The sequence below is a fragment of the Rhea pennata genome, chromosome 2 (genome assembly GCF_028389875.1).
Source record: "Rhea pennata isolate bPtePen1 chromosome 2, bPtePen1.pri, whole genome shotgun sequence".
NCBI classification, from domain to species: domain Eukaryota; kingdom Metazoa; phylum Chordata; class Aves; order Rheiformes; family Rheidae; genus Rhea; species Rhea pennata.
Window position 1 is genome coordinate 143,540,728 of NC_084664.1, and position 19,434 is coordinate 143,560,161.

Here is a 19,434-nt window from a genome sequence, read left to right on the forward strand (position 1 = left end):
GGTATACTGGTGTAAGAAGGAAATAGCTGTGTCTTAAAGTCAATGAACCTAAGCTGCCTCCACAGAAAACTGTATTTCAGAAACAGTTCTAGGTTACTAGATTAGCTATATACAACTTCTCAAACACATCCCTGTATCTAATATAACAAGCAGAAAGAAGTGCATTTTATTTGAAACAAGAGGTCTCAGTCAGTGAGAATCAGATCATCCAAGGTCATCACTTAACTCTCACTGGCATAATCCTCTAACTCAGGCCACACTCTGGCAAGTAAATACCCCCGGAGCAGCAGGGCCTGATGGAAAAATTAAGGAGTGGATGGTGGCAGGACAGGGGCACTGACAAGGGGAAAAGCCACAAAAAAATTGAAGCAAGATTCAGTTTGGTCATGTTCACTGCTTTACTCCCACTCCATGCACAGTGATTTAACTTCTCACCTGCTTGTTCTCCTCTTTTCTCTATGCAATGTGAAATATAATTGTGTATGTCAAGTGAAGGAACAGTGAATAGATTATCTGCCTATCAGTACAATAAATGATTGATATTGTTCATACTGTGCACTTGAAACCCTGGATTTTGCCTTATTTTAACATTTAAAAAGTGTAAAGATTTAAAAACCAAACTTATACTGTAATAGATATGATGTAAAGTGTTTGCTAAAATCATTACAGTTAAAAATGAAATGTTTAAAGTGTTTTGACAAAGAGTCATCACAAAAACTGGAATCGCTTTTCCTGAACATGAGTAAAGTTACCTGTCAAAGATTTGTTCACACATCTACTATTGCTGTTACTGATCAGCTGTCCCCAGGTACTGAACAGAATATGCAAAGCACTTGTCAGTCATGTCCATGTGGAATGCTTCATACAGTCATTTCTCATATGTATAATTCGGATTAAAAGACAGCAATTTAACAAGACAGTTCCAGCGAAGGTGTGTGTTACATCAGTGCAACGCAAAGTATAGCAAATATGGTTAAGTCAAAACTGTTGTAGAAACACCAGGATTTAAAATCTCTGCAACGCTCCTGGACAGAGCTCTCCATGGCAGGGTCACAGCAGAACGAGGTTTATTGCAATGACAAAGCTGATGGTAGGGAAAACTGCAAGTTCCTTTCTTGTGGCAAACATTCGGTGACCAAGAAAAAAAAAATTAAAGAAAAGTAGCAGCATGCAAAAACATTTACATGTAGGAGTGCAGGTATGCTGTACATTTGCTAAACAGAGAAGCTGACTTATAGGCAGTTATGCGGGATCTCCTTTACTCAAGTTGTTAATGATCTTACTGTCTAAAAGTATGTATTTTTCTAAAACACAACACAGCTAATGAAGACACACACTGTCCCACAAACTGCAAAAAAAGTCTGCTATGCAAAATATTATCCTGTTTTAGTTTAAATGTATACAACATATTTTAGAAAGATGGCTTGTACAGTTGAAAGCTTACCACGATGTTTGCTCAAATAAGAATGCCTTTTTCTGTTAGTTGTAAGGAAGAAAGCGTCAAGATTTTACTATTCCTCAAGGGGAAAAAAAGAAAAAAACGCATTAACTACTAGGCCCTTTAAAAACCTTTGATATTATAAATGCAATACTGTTTGTTGACAGGCATAAAAATCTGATTTAATAGGAGAAAGTTAGGCATTGCGACTGCCTGGTTGCCTACAGCAGAGGCCATTAGTGTAGCTCAGGGCTCTCATCACACCAGGAGCCATTAACGACGCACAACCGACATTTCCGACGTGAACCACTGGCCGCAGTGGAGAAACACGATTTTCAGTACTGATTTTTTCACTGATGATTTAATCGGGATCGAGCATAGGACTTGAAGCAAGCGTTTTGGTATTCATCCACTGTTGCACCAAGGCCCCCTCTGTTCCAGTCTGAGTATTTCATGCACAGCATTAGGGTGCTATTTACAAATCCATCAATGACGCATCTTGAGAAAGATTACCCAGGCAAGATTAAGAAATTTCTAGATAGCATATTCTATACTGGGCAAATATCAGATACAGATCAGTAGCCTGGAAGCTAGCACAGCTTCTTCAGAAAATGAACGCAGTCTCACAAAATATGCATTCACTGCTTCTAAAATTGCAATTAAACTAGGATTAAGCGTTTATGTCATTAGGCAACGTTAGCTTTTTCTGATTAATTTCCATCTGGCGTCCTGTGTGTTTATACTAAGCCCTCACTGTATTCATTTCATTATTGAAGCACACTGAAATCCACACCTACTTGCTGCAAGGAGGCTCAGGCACCTAAGTATGTGTGGCCTGGTTTTCTGAAGCACGGAGCACCTCCAGATGCCTCTGAAATCAACTGAAGTTGTTTTGAACCAATTAAAAGCAGGCCAATGCACTAAAACCCCCTCTGATGGCTCACAGAAGAGCTTTGGTCCCTGAAAGGTTCACTGTGAATTAAAGCAAGTTCCCCTTAGGTACAAAACTGCCCAGAATTGCTCTGGTGAGTAAGGCAATGAAGAATTTTGTTTGTTTGTTTTTAATGTCTAGGTCAAGAAATAGTATTTATTTTAAACTGCAAAAGCTCTCAGAATTCTTAAAAGTATTTTTGCATAGGAACTCATTGCAATTTGCTGTGGAAGGAAGGAATTTCTGAACCAAACTCCTAAAAGGTTACTCTTAAAACAAAGGTCGTATATGGGCAGAGCAGCATTAGGGTGGCTGTTGAGCCAAAGAAATTGTCCGTCTGGATGTTTGAAGTCAAGTAATTGATTTTTGAAATATACTATGTCTGTATATATGACACCTAAACACCATGGTGCCTATTACAGAGAGATCTGGTAAAACTTATTTTTGCAGTGGGCTATCTCCCTTCTCTCTTCTATCCCTTCTTCTCCATCTCATTCTTCCCTTACCAAAAATGTTGGTGCTTTCAACATTTCAAAAATACATTAGACAACATGTAGGATGAAAAAAAGTCAGATTAAAGGATTTTTTTTTTCTTTCAGCAGAACATTAGCTTACTTCAGCACTGTGTTAAGGCAATCAAGGGATTTCAAAGTCAGATGCTGGCATATGTTAGTATGGCTTGAAGTGTGAGTAAAGGGACTAGACAACTGCTGTCACTTGAAGGAAGACACCCTTGAAGTGCTTTTATATTCCCGATTTTTAAATCACTGTGTATCAATCTCACAGCACATACAAGCACAGACATAGGGCTGCATGCATGGATGGACAAAGTTTGGGATAAAACAGAATTTTAAAAGATGACATGGATTTCAGGCTGTGAAGGACAGAGCTGAAGTTAGATTTCTTTGGAGAATTCCATGAATTGTTTGAAGATAGGAACAACAGGCAACTCCTATGAATTTGGAAAATTGAATAACCCCAAAAGAGAGACAAGAATAAACATGCTTTTTTATTAAATGACCTATTTATAACCGGGTTGATACATTTTATTTAGGATGAATGAACTTACTAGATTTGGAGGTAATGTCATCTCAGAGCTTCACTGATCTGTGTATGCTAATGGAACCTCAGTTTCTACAGGCCTCTGCCAATGAGTTTTCAACGCTTTCAATCCTAAATCACAAGTATCTTTTACTAGTCTAAGTAAGTCTTTTTTTATGCAGACACTCCCCTAGTCCCTCACACATTAATAGCAAATGAGGTTTTAGTTTCTCACTTTCAAGAACATTTATCTATGATAAAGAAAGAGCTACTCAGAAAGGCAAGATTCATCCCTAGACACCATTTTTAAAGTTCAACAGAAGATAATAAAAAGACTTAAAATGTCAGCAAAAGCTGAGACTGAAATGGTTATATCTCTCTAAAATTTTTATTTGAAAAACATTAACTTACATTCTATGTCACTATATTTAGTTCTACTGACAACTTGAAAGTTATTTGCAAATTTAGGGCCTGTAATTGAACTGCAAATATTAGGACTAACTTTGAGCTTTTCTTAGATTAACAATTATGTTCAGGTACGGAGTTCTTGAAATGTTACTGAAATTACCATATTAAAAAATACTTGCATATATCCGAACAACAAAAAGTTCTGAAATAAAGAGGAAACTAACCATAGATCACAGCATAGCTATGTAAGACATTATCCAAAGAAGAGTAAAATTTTAATAAACATCTGTCATTCACTTTTGGTAACAGATGTTTTAGAAAAAATACAAATGCTATATTCAAAACATTACAATTTCAGAATACTTTATTGAAATCAGCATATAAAATGTTTTGAAGGCTATTCATTAACAGGTTATTTCTAAATATTCATGGATTTAGTGGTTCATTTCCAAAAAAACATCACCAGGACTACAGTAAGATGAGTACTTTACGAACCCTTTGTTTTCCTGATCATTGCTTCCATCACATCCCATTGCTCTTTGGTAACCTAGTAAAAGACAAGAGCATTTAATTGGAATTCCATATAATAATTACACATCTAATATTTGTCCGAATGCCAACAAGCAGACAAGAAATTTACTACCTTCCTCAAGTCATTGAATTCTCCTGCCATAGCAACAAATTCTCCACCATCCATTCTAATAACCTAGATAAAACATAAGCAGTGTATTTAACAGTAGTTTTTCTTAGACAACTCTTTAATGCAGTCATTATCTTAAGAAAGTTTTTTTAAAGCTACTAACTACTACAAAATACAATTAAAATGTTAATTATGATTGCAAAGAATTTCAAATTGATAGTTTAATTTCTTAAATATCATATTATAACTAAGACTTCTATGAGGATCTGAGTTTTGCTGCCACTCTTTAAGGTTGCTTGTATAAACAATTAAAACTTACTGCTCCATTAACCCAGCTTGCATAGTCACTGCAGAAATAGATAGCCAGATTTGCAATTTCTTCTACAGTTCCCAGGCGGCCACAGGGAATCCTTTCTATAAAACTGTTCACATATGTGCCTGTTGGGTCAAGACGGCTAAAAGCACCCTGAAAATTAAGAAATATATTTGAAAAAAAAAAACTGTTGCATCAGAAAGTAAAATCAAACAAAGATTACATTACTTAGTATAGAAGACTTGATATGAAAGCTAAGATGTAGGGGGTAAACTGTACTATATCACCTTTGACCATAGAAGGAAAAAAGAAGAAAGTAGGAAATAAATGCAATTTATCCATACTGCACTAGTATGTGTTCACTGAGAGTGATAAACTGGAATCAGGCTTGCTTGGGATAGTCACCCACCAACTATCTATGAAAAGAAAAGAGATTCTAATAATCTTTGTTTCCCAAATACCTGACAAAGGCTTGACAAGTATTTGAGGAAATAAGTGAACCTCGAAACTGCTGCACAGACAGGAGAGAGAAACAAAAAGGGAGTGGCGAGAGGAATGGGGTGACAGGAATAAATTATACATGACACAGAATAAGGGAAAAGCAAAAAGCAAAAACCCTTAAGTTTTAGTTTCAGCTGTTCCAATTTAACTGAACTAAGACACTGAATTTTAGTATCTGAATAGCTTTGAATGTCACAGAAAACAGAAGAAGCTTTTGTTGTTCCTCCTGGCTCCTCCTCAAAAAAGCAACTTGATTGGGCAAAATCAGAAATATGTTAGTAATATTTCTGGTAAGTTACTGCAGTTGTAAGAGTTAACCACATTGTAATTTATGGCTCTACACATGCCATTTAAGTATTCTATAACAATACTTTTAAATACCAGTTTACAAGCTTAAAGCACTGCATCTGTATGCTTCTTTTCCCATCACGCCTTACAACAGTGCTTACAACAGCTATACCAAAGACATAGGTATACCTTACAGTAGAAGGCCTCCATTTTGTGATATCCTGCTTTAAATAAAGCAGGTCTTGAGTTTTATAGTTTCAGAGAAATTTTAACTCAGATTGGTATAACATCTCTAAGTAAAGCCTGCTTACTTTATTGAGAATACACATTATATCAAATGTGATATACTCCATTAATTTACATCTAAAACAATTATGGGAGGTAGCAATGCTGAAATTTAAAGCAGATTAACTGTCCGAAAACTATGAGAATCTGTAATTCAAAGTGACCTTCCCACGTGACACAGTGGATGCTAAAAGTCTGCACAGATTCAAAAAAGAACACAGCAAAAAGTGTCAAGAAAATCCATTGAGATATTTATACTACAAAAAAAAAAGTATCAAACTCTACTGTCATAGACTGTCAGAAGCTGGAAAAATAAGGAGCAAATATCATTATACTTAATGATAAATTATATTATCTTTATACTTATTGTACTCTTGTCTAACAATTCCCTGGATATACGGCCTGGAGAACTTTGCCTGATCTTGTAGGGTTGTTTCAGTGCTCTTACAACCAGGTTGATACTCACTTATCTTTCCTTTCAGTCAAAAAAAAACCCCAAAACAAACAAAAAAACAACCAACCAAAAACCACACCCCACAAAACTCAGTTGTCCAGTGTAGCATCTAAGATTGACAAGAGAAAAAATAGAAAAGCAGTAGCACTCCCAGACACTACAGCAAAACTAAGTAACTAAGAAACCTTTTTAGAGATAGTAGTAGTATCGTTATTAGCTGTTACTGCTCCTCACTTTCATATTTGGACTGTGAAACAGTTTCTCCTCTCTCTTCTTACAGCACTACTTGCTTTTTCTTCCTATACCAGCTGGCCCGGATAACTTCCTTCAAAACTTTTAGTCTTTTTCATTCATACCAAAGCTTTACCTTTCCTCACTGCCTTATTTTTTCCTCTTTCTAGTTTTGTAATTTTCAACTAAATTCCTGAGGCTCTGTCCTCATATATATCTCTAAGCGGATCTGAAATTTTGGAGTTGACGAAACATTTATAAGTTAGGAGCTCAGATAGAAACAGGCAGTTGTACTCCACTAAGTGTAAGAACTCACTTCACTTGACAGATTGTAATAGTTGGCTATATTTAAGCAACAGAATGATTAAAGACAGATGAGTTTCATTTGTATTAGTGTGGCAGAAGGAACAAGTGGCAGGTTTCAGAAGTTAGAGAAATTCTGTTTTACAGCATTTTACAAATGAAGTATTGAGAAGTTAAGTAAATGTGTTCAATACTACAGCATAGTTTTGGACTTCCAAGAAAACTGTATTTGACTTGAAAGGTTATAGAAAGGGTTAGATCATCTTAAAAGCAATTCTGTACTACAAAAAGCATATCCAAGGTTATGTTTCACTCCATGCTATGTACCTTTGTTTTTATTGGACCTGGTTGAATCACATTGAATCTCATGCCATATCTACCCCACTCAGCCGCAAGAGACCTAAAAATTCATTAACAAAATGCATCAACATTTTAAACAAAGTATTTTATAATGCTATTTAGCAAAGAATTATAATCAAAACTGAATCAAATACCAAAATTTTAGCCCTAAGCCACATGTTTTCAGTTAAGATATTTTTTGGGTGTTCTTGATAAAAATATTTCAGAAAAGTTGGTCACATTCACAAACAGAGAAATTCTGATTTAATATGGGTGTCATAAATAAAGCAAATTGAAGGAGCGAATCTTTCTCCCCATAAAGCATAGAGATGATTTTGGCACCTAAACTCCTTGCAAATAACTGTCAGGTGCCTACCTTTCTTTTGTACTTTAAATCACTTCACAAGTATGACATCTTCAGCATAGTTATCAAAAATGCTCTACATTTTCAGAAAAGTGCACTGTTTTGCTTCATGGCAACACTTTCTTTGAACAAGCACTACCTTAGATATATTGTCTCTATACAGAGAATTAATAAGCTGGGTCATAAAGACTTTGAAAAGTCACACAACACTATAAAGCAGGGATCATGACTCACTTTCTCCTTTATTTTTTCTGGATAATGAATTCCACTTACTAAAAGGTTACAGAACTATTCAATTGCTTCTGCTGAAGTGCAGAGGTGGGACTATTTGTTATCATGGACTGCAATACAGCTAAAAATAACAAGTCTTTCCATTTGCCGAGTAACATAACTATTTCTTACATGCTATTGTTATGAATTAAGTACAATTACAGACCTTAACTTAAGACAGTGAAAATAAATATTTCTTCATGAAACTAGTTAAGTTTCCAACCAGCCAACAGATTCCACTGAAATACAAACACACCTTTTCCTAAGATTAAAGGAAGTGGAAGGTACAAGGAACCTTGAATAGTTCTCCTGATTACTGTTTGCAAATGCTGGTTTGCCTACAAGAATCAGCAGTTAAAAAAAAAAAAAAAAACTCTAAAATTCTATAGCTTGCTATTGCCAAAAGAAATAGTAAGTAGTAGGACAGTAGGACACTGATTTGTCCTTATCCTTCACCACAACAACCTTGCAGTTTAATCTCCTATCTTGCACTGGCTCTCTGACAGTCACCTGATTTTTGACGATTATCCAACTCATTAACCAGAAGGAAAAATTTCATTTTTTTCCATAGTGTTTGTTTTCCAGTGAATTAGCAAGTTTAATAGGCTCACTGCAGTATGGTAAGTGCCACGGCCCATGCAAAGGAAGGGGCAGAAGCAGGTAACTGGGAACAAGCTCTTCTCCAACTGATTCCTGCCACTGGAAGATACAATGAAGTTACGTAATTGTACAACTAGCAGAGAGTTGGCTAAAAAGGATGAGTGTGGAAAACACCACAAACTCCCCCAAATAATAATTTATTTTCCAATTAATTATTTCCAATCTATAGCACTTAGGAACTCAAACTTTCCATGGTCTTTGTAAATGGAAAGACTTGTATCAAAATAAATGCTATTCCACCATTACTTTCCTCTTCTAGTGACAGCAAACGGCCAGACACAACATTTTTGGCTAATTTTTCCATTCAGAAGTACTAAAAGTTAAAGATGGCCCAGATGAAACACCTAAGTAGCAGAATTCCTAATTATATATATGTCCACACATACATACACTCACACATTCACTCTTTTGCCCTGATTAAAAAAAAATCATGACAATAATGACATTTAATATTTCCTTCTTTAAGGAGCTATCAGCATACTACTTTCTTGTCAGGATACTGAAGGCAGGAAGTTTCTCTAATGATATAATGGAACTAGGAGAATTATACCAACCAGCTACCTGTTACCATATCTGAAGAATGTGAAGAACAGAATGTGTTTTTGCAGCTACTCACTTGCTCATTGCTTCTACACCAGCTTTGGCAGAGGCACTTGGCACCACAAATCCAGAACCACTCTCTGCGTAAATTGTCGTAATAGCCAGGAATGCTGCTCCTGGAAATTGTAAAAACATTACAAGAAATAAATAACAAAAAACACCTACACACACAAAGTTCAAGCTCTGAAGTCAATGTGAAAAAGCAACTTCAGCAGTACAGAAGTCTGCAGGTTAGGGACACCACTCTGGGTTTCAAAAAGATGTTTTTTTTAAACAACTACTCTTGGAAACTTGTCTCTTAAGCCTTTTCTTTTGTTTCCCCTTTCCCATGAATGAAAACAGATGGGCTCCAAAGTACAGTCTGAACCCACAGACTTCACCAACAATGAACGCACATGGGCAAATTTCAGTCTATGTAGAAGGAAAGCCTAAGGCCTTATAGTGTCTTTTGAGAAGCTGCCCCAGCCAACTAGTTACTAACCATGTATTCTGTCCCCAATTCCATCAGCTCCTGGCTAAAAAGACAAAAAAATATCAGCATGAAAAATTAAGTTTGCCATAATCTTAAAATTACACAACTTAGGTTTGAAGTTAAATCTTAAAGTTTACTATACTGCAGAAAGCGTGCCCTGGAAATTCTCAGCTTTTGCTCCAGTAGTACATATGAGAAAGTTAATTTGCATAACTTGAAAGTTTTCTTAATTTTTTCCCTACTATTATCGTAACAAAGTCCTCTATAAAAACAGCATTTTTAAAATAAATTTTATCATAGATTTAACTAAAACATTACAGAATAGAATGAAAAATGTAACTTGGTTCTTTTGTAGAAGCCTACAAATTCTATTTTATCAATTATTAGCATGAATTTACTGCAACTAGGAAATTAGGAAGATGGGAGGACAGTTCACTACTTACTTGCGCCACAGAAACTAAAATAACTGTTACTATATTTTAAAAATAATTTAATTGGAGTAGTTACTTAAGGGACATCTCTAAAACTATATGCTTTACCAATAGTTCCTATGTGACAATGAAGTCAGACTCAGTTAAAGATTTATGGTTACGTTATACAGGAGAACCTAAAGAGGACCATAAAAAAGAGCTAAAATATGCCTTCAGACATTATGGAACAATGGACAATATTTAAAGTAACGAAGCTTCCAGCAAGAGACTCTGAAAGGAAAAAACACCACTGACAAAAACCTCTAACTATATTTGCAGTTATTTAGATTTGATATTTTGCGGATTAGAAGGGATAATTTTTAAAATACTGGTTAAATAAAGAAGTGAACCTAAAACAGAAACCAGAATGACCACACATTTACAGTCTTAAGATATGTTTCAAGTCAGGTACAATTTTGATTTCTAAAGTTTATATTCATTAGAAGGACATTATCTAACTGATTAACTTCGCTCACTTTTTAAAACTTTAATGCATAAGTAAGTAAGGCACTAGCAAATTGCAAATTTGATACAATCCCCTCTAAGTATCTCAGCAGGAACTGGGAACATACTGCAGCTGGGTATTTCCAGTAAAACAAGTTCTTGCCCCTAAGATTTTAGTCCAAAAGCAGAGTATTTATGTTACTTATTAAAATAGGTTTAACATAGGTCAGACTGCAGATATAAGTATGTCCCTGTGTTTTAGCGACTGTCAGACCTACAGCATCCTGATAGATTATTTTAAAATATTTGTGCTAGGTATCATCTATTAAAAAAAAAAAAAAAAAAAAGTGACCCTTTCCACCATTTCTGAAACTAAGGTCTTTCTACTCAAAGGAAGATGACAAACAAGCAACAGAAAACAAAGGTAGAGAATGAGAGGACAAACAGGTAACATCTGATTTATTTGCAAAAGACGTCTTAAAGAAAGCCTTAAATACAAAGTCTTGCATACAGAATCCCCTATGAAAGATGACATGTAACAGCAAGAAAAATTCATGTGTTTTCGGAAGCTTAGAAGAGAAAGACAGGCAATATGAAGGTAAATGACTGGGACAAGATTTTGCAGAATTTGAAGTTAGAGGCAAGAACAACAGTTTTCTTTCAGCAGCAGCAAATAAAAGCATCTTAAAGCTGGATTTCAACTTATTATAGGAGACAACACATGCATCTGGAAGGCCATAAAGCAAACTATTGCAATAGTTTGCTATAATGATATAGTGAGATAGAGCTGGGGACGGGGATTTCAACATGTTGATACTAGCATTAGAATGTTGACAATGATTCTTTTCTGCGCTACTAATGTATTTAAGAAATATCTTCTCAACTGACCAAAACTGTTACAGAGCTCTACACGCAACATTAATGATAACAATATAAAATTAATGCTGTACAAACCCAAGTACAAAACATGGAGCATTTTTCAAGGGGAGTTTTGAAGAATTTCAGCTAGTTCAGCAGTTAACAAAATACAGTGGAAATACAAAAGGATTATTTTAAGATAGTAGCTGTATCTAGAAAACAAGCATCAGAAGTGAGGAAGAATTCGGTTGCTAAGAGAATACAGTACAAATACAAAAGGATAAGTTTCCACACTGTGCTGGACCTAGAAAACAAGCATAAGAAGTGGGGCCATATGAAAAACCAAAACATATCTCACTGGTTTAAATGCTACTTGAAAAGATAGCACTTAGGTCAAAAAATGAGAAACTCAGTATTTTTCAATTTATAAGGAGAAGACAAAGTAGAATACAAGTAGTTCTTTGTACGTAATCTGTGAAACAACATACAAAGACATACACTATCCCTTCCCTAAAGAGAATAATTTGGGTACATGTAAGTATGCATGTGTGCATGTGATGTCCCTTAGGTAACTAGTCCAATTAAATTATTTTTAAAAACACACACACACACACACACATATAAATATACAGGTGTATATAAATAATTCTTTGGTCAGATAGAATATCAAAGAACTACCATAATTTTAAGGTAAAGCCAAAATACTTGATTAAACTGTTAGATAGTCCAGAATTGAAATTTATATTCAAGAAAAGTGTTCAAATTATACATAAAATCTAACAATGATTTCAATTTCAAATTTCTTTTTCAGTTTACCTCAAAGATAATATTCTCCAGTGCTTTTAGTCAAAATCACAGCTTTTTTTTTTTTTTTTTTCTTTTTTTTTTTTTTTTTAAGTTCAGCATGGAAATTCAAAGTGATTTCCTGAGTTAGTATTCATTTAAATCAATGATACCTGTTCAGTTACTTAATGAAAGCAACAGAGATACAGAACAGAAAACAAACCATATATATAATATTACACATTTTTAAGTCTTATTCTTTAAATTTTACATCTGTTTTACAAGTAGTACAAGCTCTGCAATCAAATTCTTACATTCTACCTCATGGTCTCTGGGTCCAATTTTTAGGGCGGATTCTATAATAAAATAACTGCCAACCAATATTACTGTACTATAGTTAAGTATTATTTTACTCCAAAAGAAGCTTTTTTTCTAGAAGAAATGCAGCATTAAAAAATGTTTCCTCTCAGAGTCTCAAAATCAGCTACCATAAACCATAGCAAGGGAAATTAGTAATAAGATAATGTTACAATGATTAGCTACTGTTTATCTTAAATTTAAGATACCTTTTTGTACTTTAATGAGTTCCTTTCCAATTTCCAGAGTTACAAAGGCAGTACCGTTAAGCACAATATCAGTTATTGCTTTCCATGCATTAGCAGAAAGTCGTTCAGAAGGAGAAATAAAGTTTCCAGCTGCATTGTTTATCACAACCTGAAATACATTAATAAAAACTTAGAAGTTACACTAAACTTAATTCTTAAGTCTAGTATTCAGTATTAGTACTTACTAATACTGATACTTACTAATTACTCTAGTACTTAAATATTTTCCATACTGTCTCAGGAGTATCCTAACAGGAAAGTTACTCCCTCTCAAGTTCTGAGGTCACATACCATATTTCGGCCAACAGAAGCACAAGAAAAAAAGTGTTAAGTTCAGCTAATCCTACGACAAAAGTCTGATTAGCTGACTATTGTATGACAAGAAGTCTAATCGTTAGTCACAAAGAGAATATTGCAATTTAATGAACAGCAAGCAACTACACAAAACTCTTTAAATACATGTATACCTGTCACTGTCATTGGAGGGGACTCAGTTTTCAAACTGAAACCTTCTTTTTATTTTAACAGACTAAGGACAAAAGATAATGCTTGTGATTACTTCTGCTTCTAGTCTGGGAGACATTCTGTAAATAAGCAACAGGTATCATTAGGTAACAACACAGGTAAGTCCCCTTTTTAGGAAGATTTTTAGAGCAATGTTTTGTTGACTTAATTCAAACAATCCTATTATCATTGTTCCATTTGTGACCATGCACTTGACTCCTGCTCAGATTTTGGCCCTAACACACAACTCATACTGTACGTTGGCATACATGCCAACATGCCTCATGTAGCTGCAAGCAGCACCACTAGGCTAAAGCAAAAGCAAGACGTACACCAGATACCAGATTCTCAAGGACAAAAAAGGATTGCTATCCTTGCAGCTTTGTGAGTAACTGCTTGTTAACACCTGGTAAAACAAAAACTCTTTGGAATTAAGCAAATTCTTGCCTAGTAATCAAAATGACCAATAGACACAATATAGACCAAACTTAAGAGCTGGAAAGTACAAATACATCAGCTCGCTCAAAAAGCATTTGAAGTGAATTCACCCGCAGCTGGATTGCTATGGCTCTCGTACTTCCCAGTGCGATTCAGAGGATGCTCACATCATGATGAAGGAGGGAGGTGCACTCTCACTATCAGTTAGGTAACTCTTCTGCTCATAAGTGTGCAAATTAATTTGTGAATTAGCAAAAGAGTGAATTGGTGAACTACAGAATTAAGTAACAAGAAACTAACAATTCAGGCTAGTCTACAGAGAAAGGAATAACACATTGTTTGCTTTTTTATTTTTAAAAGCTCATTAGGTAAAGTTTGTTTCACACACCACATTGTCACATAAATTTGAGAGATCACATACTGTGACACCCATTGCTTACAGAAAAACTGTTAGTCCTTAAAACAGGCACAACAATGTTCTGCCTATTTAGTCACTATGTATTTTAGTAACTATAGAAATACAGTAGATAATACAACTGCCAATGTCAGCTTTCTCTTGAAGTACTGCTACTTTTTGTCTAATGTCTTTAGATACCATTACTTTTCTACTGTATTAATTTTCTTTATACCTAGTATGCAGAGTGTTTTTAAGAATGAAGACTGACGTTCCTTCCTTTAACACTTACATCAGGATGTCCTGCCACTTGGATTAATTCAGCAACAGTATTCTTAACTGAAACTGGATCTCTCACATCACACCGGATTGCATAAACCTATGTAATAATGGAAAGACATTCGTAAATTAAACAAATCACAGAAGCATTTATATGCATAAAGCCTGTACAACCCTTTAATTATAAAAACTAATATATCCAAAATTCTGCAAAGTTTACCTTATTCCCGGTTTTAGAAGAAATTTCTTCTGCTGTTCCTTTCAAAACATCAAGATTGCTAGAAACAAGTACATATTATGTCACTGGATTTCAATTAAATAAGTATACAATTCTGATCAATAAAATCTGAAATATGGCTTGCTTTCTCAACAAATATGAGCTAAAACTTAAAATGTCATATATGTGTGTACATGCACATATTGGTGAATTCAGTGAAATCTTAGATTTAAAAAATTTTCTTTCACAAAATTAGTAATTATATATAAATTTTATTTTAAAAGTGAGTTCTCTCTTCTGCTTACTACTATTGAAAAGCAACTCAAAAGTGATGAGGTTATTTTATACTAGTCAAATGCAGTTAAGCTAGCAAAAATATTTATGTATTGTATTCATAATAAATTTAATTTTAGCTACTACTCTACTAGCATTTTAGAAAGGAGATATACAATGACACCTTAAATATCTAAATTACTATTTGGAAAAATGTCATAATGCTTTTATTTCAATAAAAATTAGACTGTATTTCTTTACTGTGATGTTACTTAACAGAATTTTAGAAAGATCATCTTTATTAAGGGAAAACTATAGCTGTCTTAAAAGTCTTAAGAGTTAAAATTAATGGCTTTAAGTATTTCTTGCAGTTAAAATCTACTGTATAGCAATCACCTGCAATAATAAATTCAAAATTGCTCGTAACATCTACTTTAATTTTGTGTTCTCTTTTGCACTTTTATAGAATTTACATCTTAACTTTTTGGATTGTTTGTCTTACTGTCACTTTTCACAGAAGATTTTTCTGAGTTTGTTTTTTCCTACTGCTGGCTACACAGCAGACCTAACTGCAAGAGGGATTTTGGAGCTAGATATTTGTAGATATATCAGCAATTTTTTGGTATTTATAACATAGCATTGTAATTTAAAGTTTGCTGAAATAAATAATAGAAATTATTTTCTATTCTTCTTCATAAGCTTTTTTTTCCTTCTTCAAAGCTGGACAGATAAATCAATTCAGCATTCAGTACTAAAGTAAAGCTCTAAAAATGTGTTCATTAGTATTTACCGGCTTGCTATAACACACTTGGCACCTAAACTGGAGAGAGCTGTTGTCATCCCTTTGCCAATTCCAGTACCTCCACCAGTTATAAAAGCCACTTTCCCTTGAAAGGTATTTGGTGGCAACATCACATTTTGAAGAGGTGAAAAGAAGGTAGCTTGCGGTGCACTGCTGTCTTGATGCAATACATTTGGCCCACGGCTGAAAAGCTGAAAGAACAAAAGGAGGAAAGTTATCATTTGTTTATACAAATTCTTGTTTTTACATGCAAGACACTATCTCTCCACTGTCATAAGAAATTCTGAGTAACAACTATAACTGCTTTCCTATTCTTATAAACTAAAGCCAACTACATTGCATTACACTAAAGCATAAAGACCTTCACATAAATGCACATACTACACTAAGAAAACACCAGAGCCATATTAGACTGTTCCATTCCAACTGAAGAACTACTGAAAAAACATTGTTGTGGTATTTCTTGTTATGCTGAATGCTATTCTTATGCCTGTCACTCAGTCATGGGTATGGAAATTCTTTCACGTGAGCCCACCAACTCATTACAGACTCTAAAGCCAGATTTGTATTTTAGATTCATAGATGTACTACACTTCATGGATTCATAGTATCCCTACTAAATTCATGGGATTATGAAATTACACATATATTTAAGCCTTCACAAACTCAAAAGGTCCAGCCTTAAAGCATTGATCCTTGCTATTCTAGTCAAAGGAACACTCGCTTTTACTGGCTTGAATGGAGTAGAACTAATCTGCATCAAACTGTTCCCCAACCATTATCTGAGCTGTTAAGATCTGAGCAGTCTTCCAGGCAAATCTGTGTAAGATTAGGTATTAGCATTACAGTTTGTTCCAGTAAAAGTATTATTTACAGAAAAATAGCTCTTAGCGAACTATTCCCAGCAAAAAAAAGAAACATGCCTAGTGCTTTAAGAAAAGAAAATGAAGAAATTCAATATTACAATTAGTGATCTACATAATAAGAAAATATTCCAATGGTGCAAAGTCTGTGATATCATCAAGAAAGTCTGCCGTAAAAATAGTCAAGAGAGTATTACTGGCATCCTGAAAAAATAAACTAACTCAACTCTGAAACTAACCACTGAATTAAAACGCTTTGGAATAATAGCATTGTAATAACTATTCAGAATTCCAAAATTCTTCAGAACACAAAAGTTACATCAACCTGAAGTTGTGAAAACACTTCTAAGTATGAAAAAAAACTTACTGCTTTAATTTGCGAAGTGCATGAAATTAGAACAATACAGCTTATATTTATTTTCTTTAACATTAATTCATACTTGATTCTTAATGCATCTCATCAAATATACAAATTTTAGTATATTTTACAAAAGACTGCTTGGGTACTTTTATATAACATTGTTAAAGCAGCATACAAGGATTGAATCCTCAGTTTCCTGTTGACACCAAGAAGAAAGGTTATTTCAAAACAGCACAAATATTACAAGTTTTTGTTGTTTACTGTATCATGTTTTCAACACTGAAATTAACAGACTGTTTCTAGTAGTAGCTGCATAACCATAAGTGCCACATCTTACAACATGCATGGATGTGGGTTTTATAGTGCCTAACTGCATGCAAACTTTTGTATGTGATAATACACATGTATATGAGTAACACAGGCAAAAAAGACCAAATAATCATGGAATTACACTTCCAGTGTATGTAATAGTTTATGTTTCCATTAAATGATTAAATAAAAACTAAGAATGAAGAAAAGTTACGTGTACTCTCTACAATAAAATTAAGAAACTAAAGCTTGAACTAAAGCTAAATTTATTGCGAAAGCAAGGCCACCCAGCCAGAACTACAACACTTATATTAAACAAGTATTTTGGGCATTCTTTCTGTAACTTGAACTCCTCAGCTATTTACAATGGCTTCTCATTAGGAAAAAAAAAGGCAGCACAGGAAAAAAACAGAAAACATAAGTGGTTTTAAGTGGAAAACATAAGACATAAAAGTAGCTCAAATAGAGAATCCAAAGAATATCATAACACAGATCATACAGAATGGCTGAGGTTGGAAGGGACCTCTGGAGATCATCTAGTCCAACCCCCCTGCTCAAGCAGGCTCACCTAGAGAATGTTAGACAGGATTGCGTCCAGGTGAGTTTTGAGAAGGAGACTCCACAAAAGGAGACTCCACAACCTCTCTGGGAGTTCCAGTGCTCTGAAAAAGAGCCACCTGGCCTGTACGGGTATTGAACCCGCAACCTTGGCATTATTAGTGCCACACTGTAACCAACTGAACTAACTGGCCAACATTTTTCCAAAATGACAAAATCGTACTGATCAGTCATGTCACCAAATGTCTGTATAATACTTCACGTTTTTTTTCAAAAAAGCTTCCTCCAGTAAACATCAAAATTGCATATTTTTACTAAATATCAAAATACCAATAAGCCTCTAGGAAAAGGGTCAGTGAAGATTCTTTTCGGGGTCTTTCTTAGTCCCCTACTCATCGAACCTCTCTTTTGGTATGCCAGAGAAGGACACCTTCTGGAGAACTTCACCTTGTGGCAGGGACCACACATCCTGGTGGCATTCGGACTCCCTTGGGTGGACGGAGATAACCCTTTGGCAGCACTCCCAGACCCTGGCACAGCCTCCCCATCCAGACGCTGCGCTAGTGAGGGACGCAGCCTGCGCCTCTTCCCCACGGCTGAGAGGGGAAGGAGCAGGGAAGAGGGGCAGGAGCTCTGCCCCTGCTCTGGGGAGGCAGGCAGCAGCAGGCCACAGCAACACTCAACCCATAGCAGAAAGTGGCGCTGGTATCAGGAACCAGCAACGCTGGTATCATCCAGCAGCCTTCTCACAAGACTGCAGCAGTTACTAGCTTGCACACAAGGTTTTCTTGACAGGATTCGGTCAATTTAACCATTCTGGCATGCAAGTGCTCAAGGACAAGGCTTTAAATGAAATCTCAGGCCTAAATAAAGAACCAGAGAAAGCAGGAAACAGGCTGGGGCGGGGGGGGTAAGGGGAGGAAAAAACAAACGCAAAACAAGAAAAACAACTCACCCACGGATGGCAGCGAATCCTGCGGTCCCTGCAGGAGCCCTCTCCGGCGCCGCGCAAGAGCCGCCTGCGAGGAGCGCGGCGCCGCGGCCGTGCTCGCGGGAGAGGGCCCCCACGACCCGCCCCGCGCACGCAACCCCGCTGCCTGAGCTGCTCGGCGCGACTCCGCCGTCAGCTCCGAGGGCCGCACCGAGGCCTCCGCACCCGCAGGGCCCCGAGCGCCTCCACGGCGGGGCCGAGCGGGCGGCCGCGGTGCCCTCCGAAGGCACGAGATCAGCGGGACGGCCCCGAGCAGCGCCGGGGCGCCGCCTGCCCCCAGCTCCACGACGGCCAGGAGCGCCTTACCCGCCAGCTGCCGGAGAAGCAGGCCGCGCCGCGGGCACGCAGGACCACCCGCCCCAGCCGCGCCGCCGCCGCCATGTTTCCTAGCCGCGGGGTCGCCGCGCCGCTCCGCGGGTGGGGGCGGAGCCGGGGGCGGAGCCGGGGGGCGGGGCGGAGCCTCGCGGGCGCCCGCCCCGCCCCCGGGGAGCAGCCCCAGCCGGGGAGCCCCGCTCCTCGGCCCTGCTGCGGCGCGGGTCGGCGTCCGCTTTGTCCCACTCAGACACCGCCAACGGACTCCAGAGGAGGCCCGAGCAGCTGACGAACCTTAAACCCTGTTACAGGGCCCTACTTTGAGATAACAAGGCATTCAGTTCTCTCTGTTGAGAGCACAGACTGGCCAATTGCAAAGGTAATGAATGAATGATTTCCACCTTTTTGTGAAGCCTAGTTAGGTTAGACAAAACA

The 19,434-nt window shown here is 36.7% G+C and overlaps 1 protein-coding gene across 2 annotated transcripts; it reads right to left on the minus strand.

The window, feature by feature from the left end:
- Nucleotides 1-4,164: 4,164 nt before the first annotated feature.
- On the minus strand, nucleotides 4,165-19,108 carry DECR1 (2,4-dienoyl-CoA reductase 1). Of its 2 annotated transcripts, none has more exons than XM_062568364.1 (10): nucleotides 18,994-19,108; nucleotides 15,594-15,796; nucleotides 14,534-14,591; nucleotides 14,327-14,413; nucleotides 12,660-12,807; nucleotides 9,083-9,182; nucleotides 7,161-7,233; nucleotides 4,778-4,924; nucleotides 4,462-4,524; nucleotides 4,165-4,365 (listed from the first exon to the last, which is right to left on the minus strand). In XM_062568364.1, exons 1-10 carry the CDS (start codon nucleotides 19,066-19,068, stop codon nucleotides 4,306-4,308), a joined length of 1,014 nt encoding a protein of 337 aa, XP_062424348.1. In that variant the 5' UTR covers nucleotides 19,069-19,108; the 3' UTR covers nucleotides 4,165-4,305. The 2 variants fall into 2 exon arrangements, with proteins under 2 accessions (XP_062424348.1, XP_062424349.1); XM_062568365.1 differs by lacking the exon at nucleotides 18,994-19,108 and adding an exon at nucleotides 18,652-18,774.
- Nucleotides 19,109-19,434: the final 326 nt, after the last annotated feature.

Coding starts and splice junctions, on each gene's coding strand:
- DECR1 (XM_062568364.1), bottom strand. CDS start 19,068: ATGGCGGCGGCGGCGCGGCTGGGGCGGGTGGTCCTGCGTGCCCGCGGC. Junction 14,414..14,533: donor CTTCTAAAACCGGGAATAAG/GTAAACTTTGCA, acceptor ATTATTACATAG/GTTTATGCAATCCGGTGTGA. Junction 4,525..4,777: donor CAAGCTGGGTTAATGGAGCA/GTAAGTTTTAAT, acceptor TGTTTTATCTAG/GTTATTAGAATGGATGGTGG.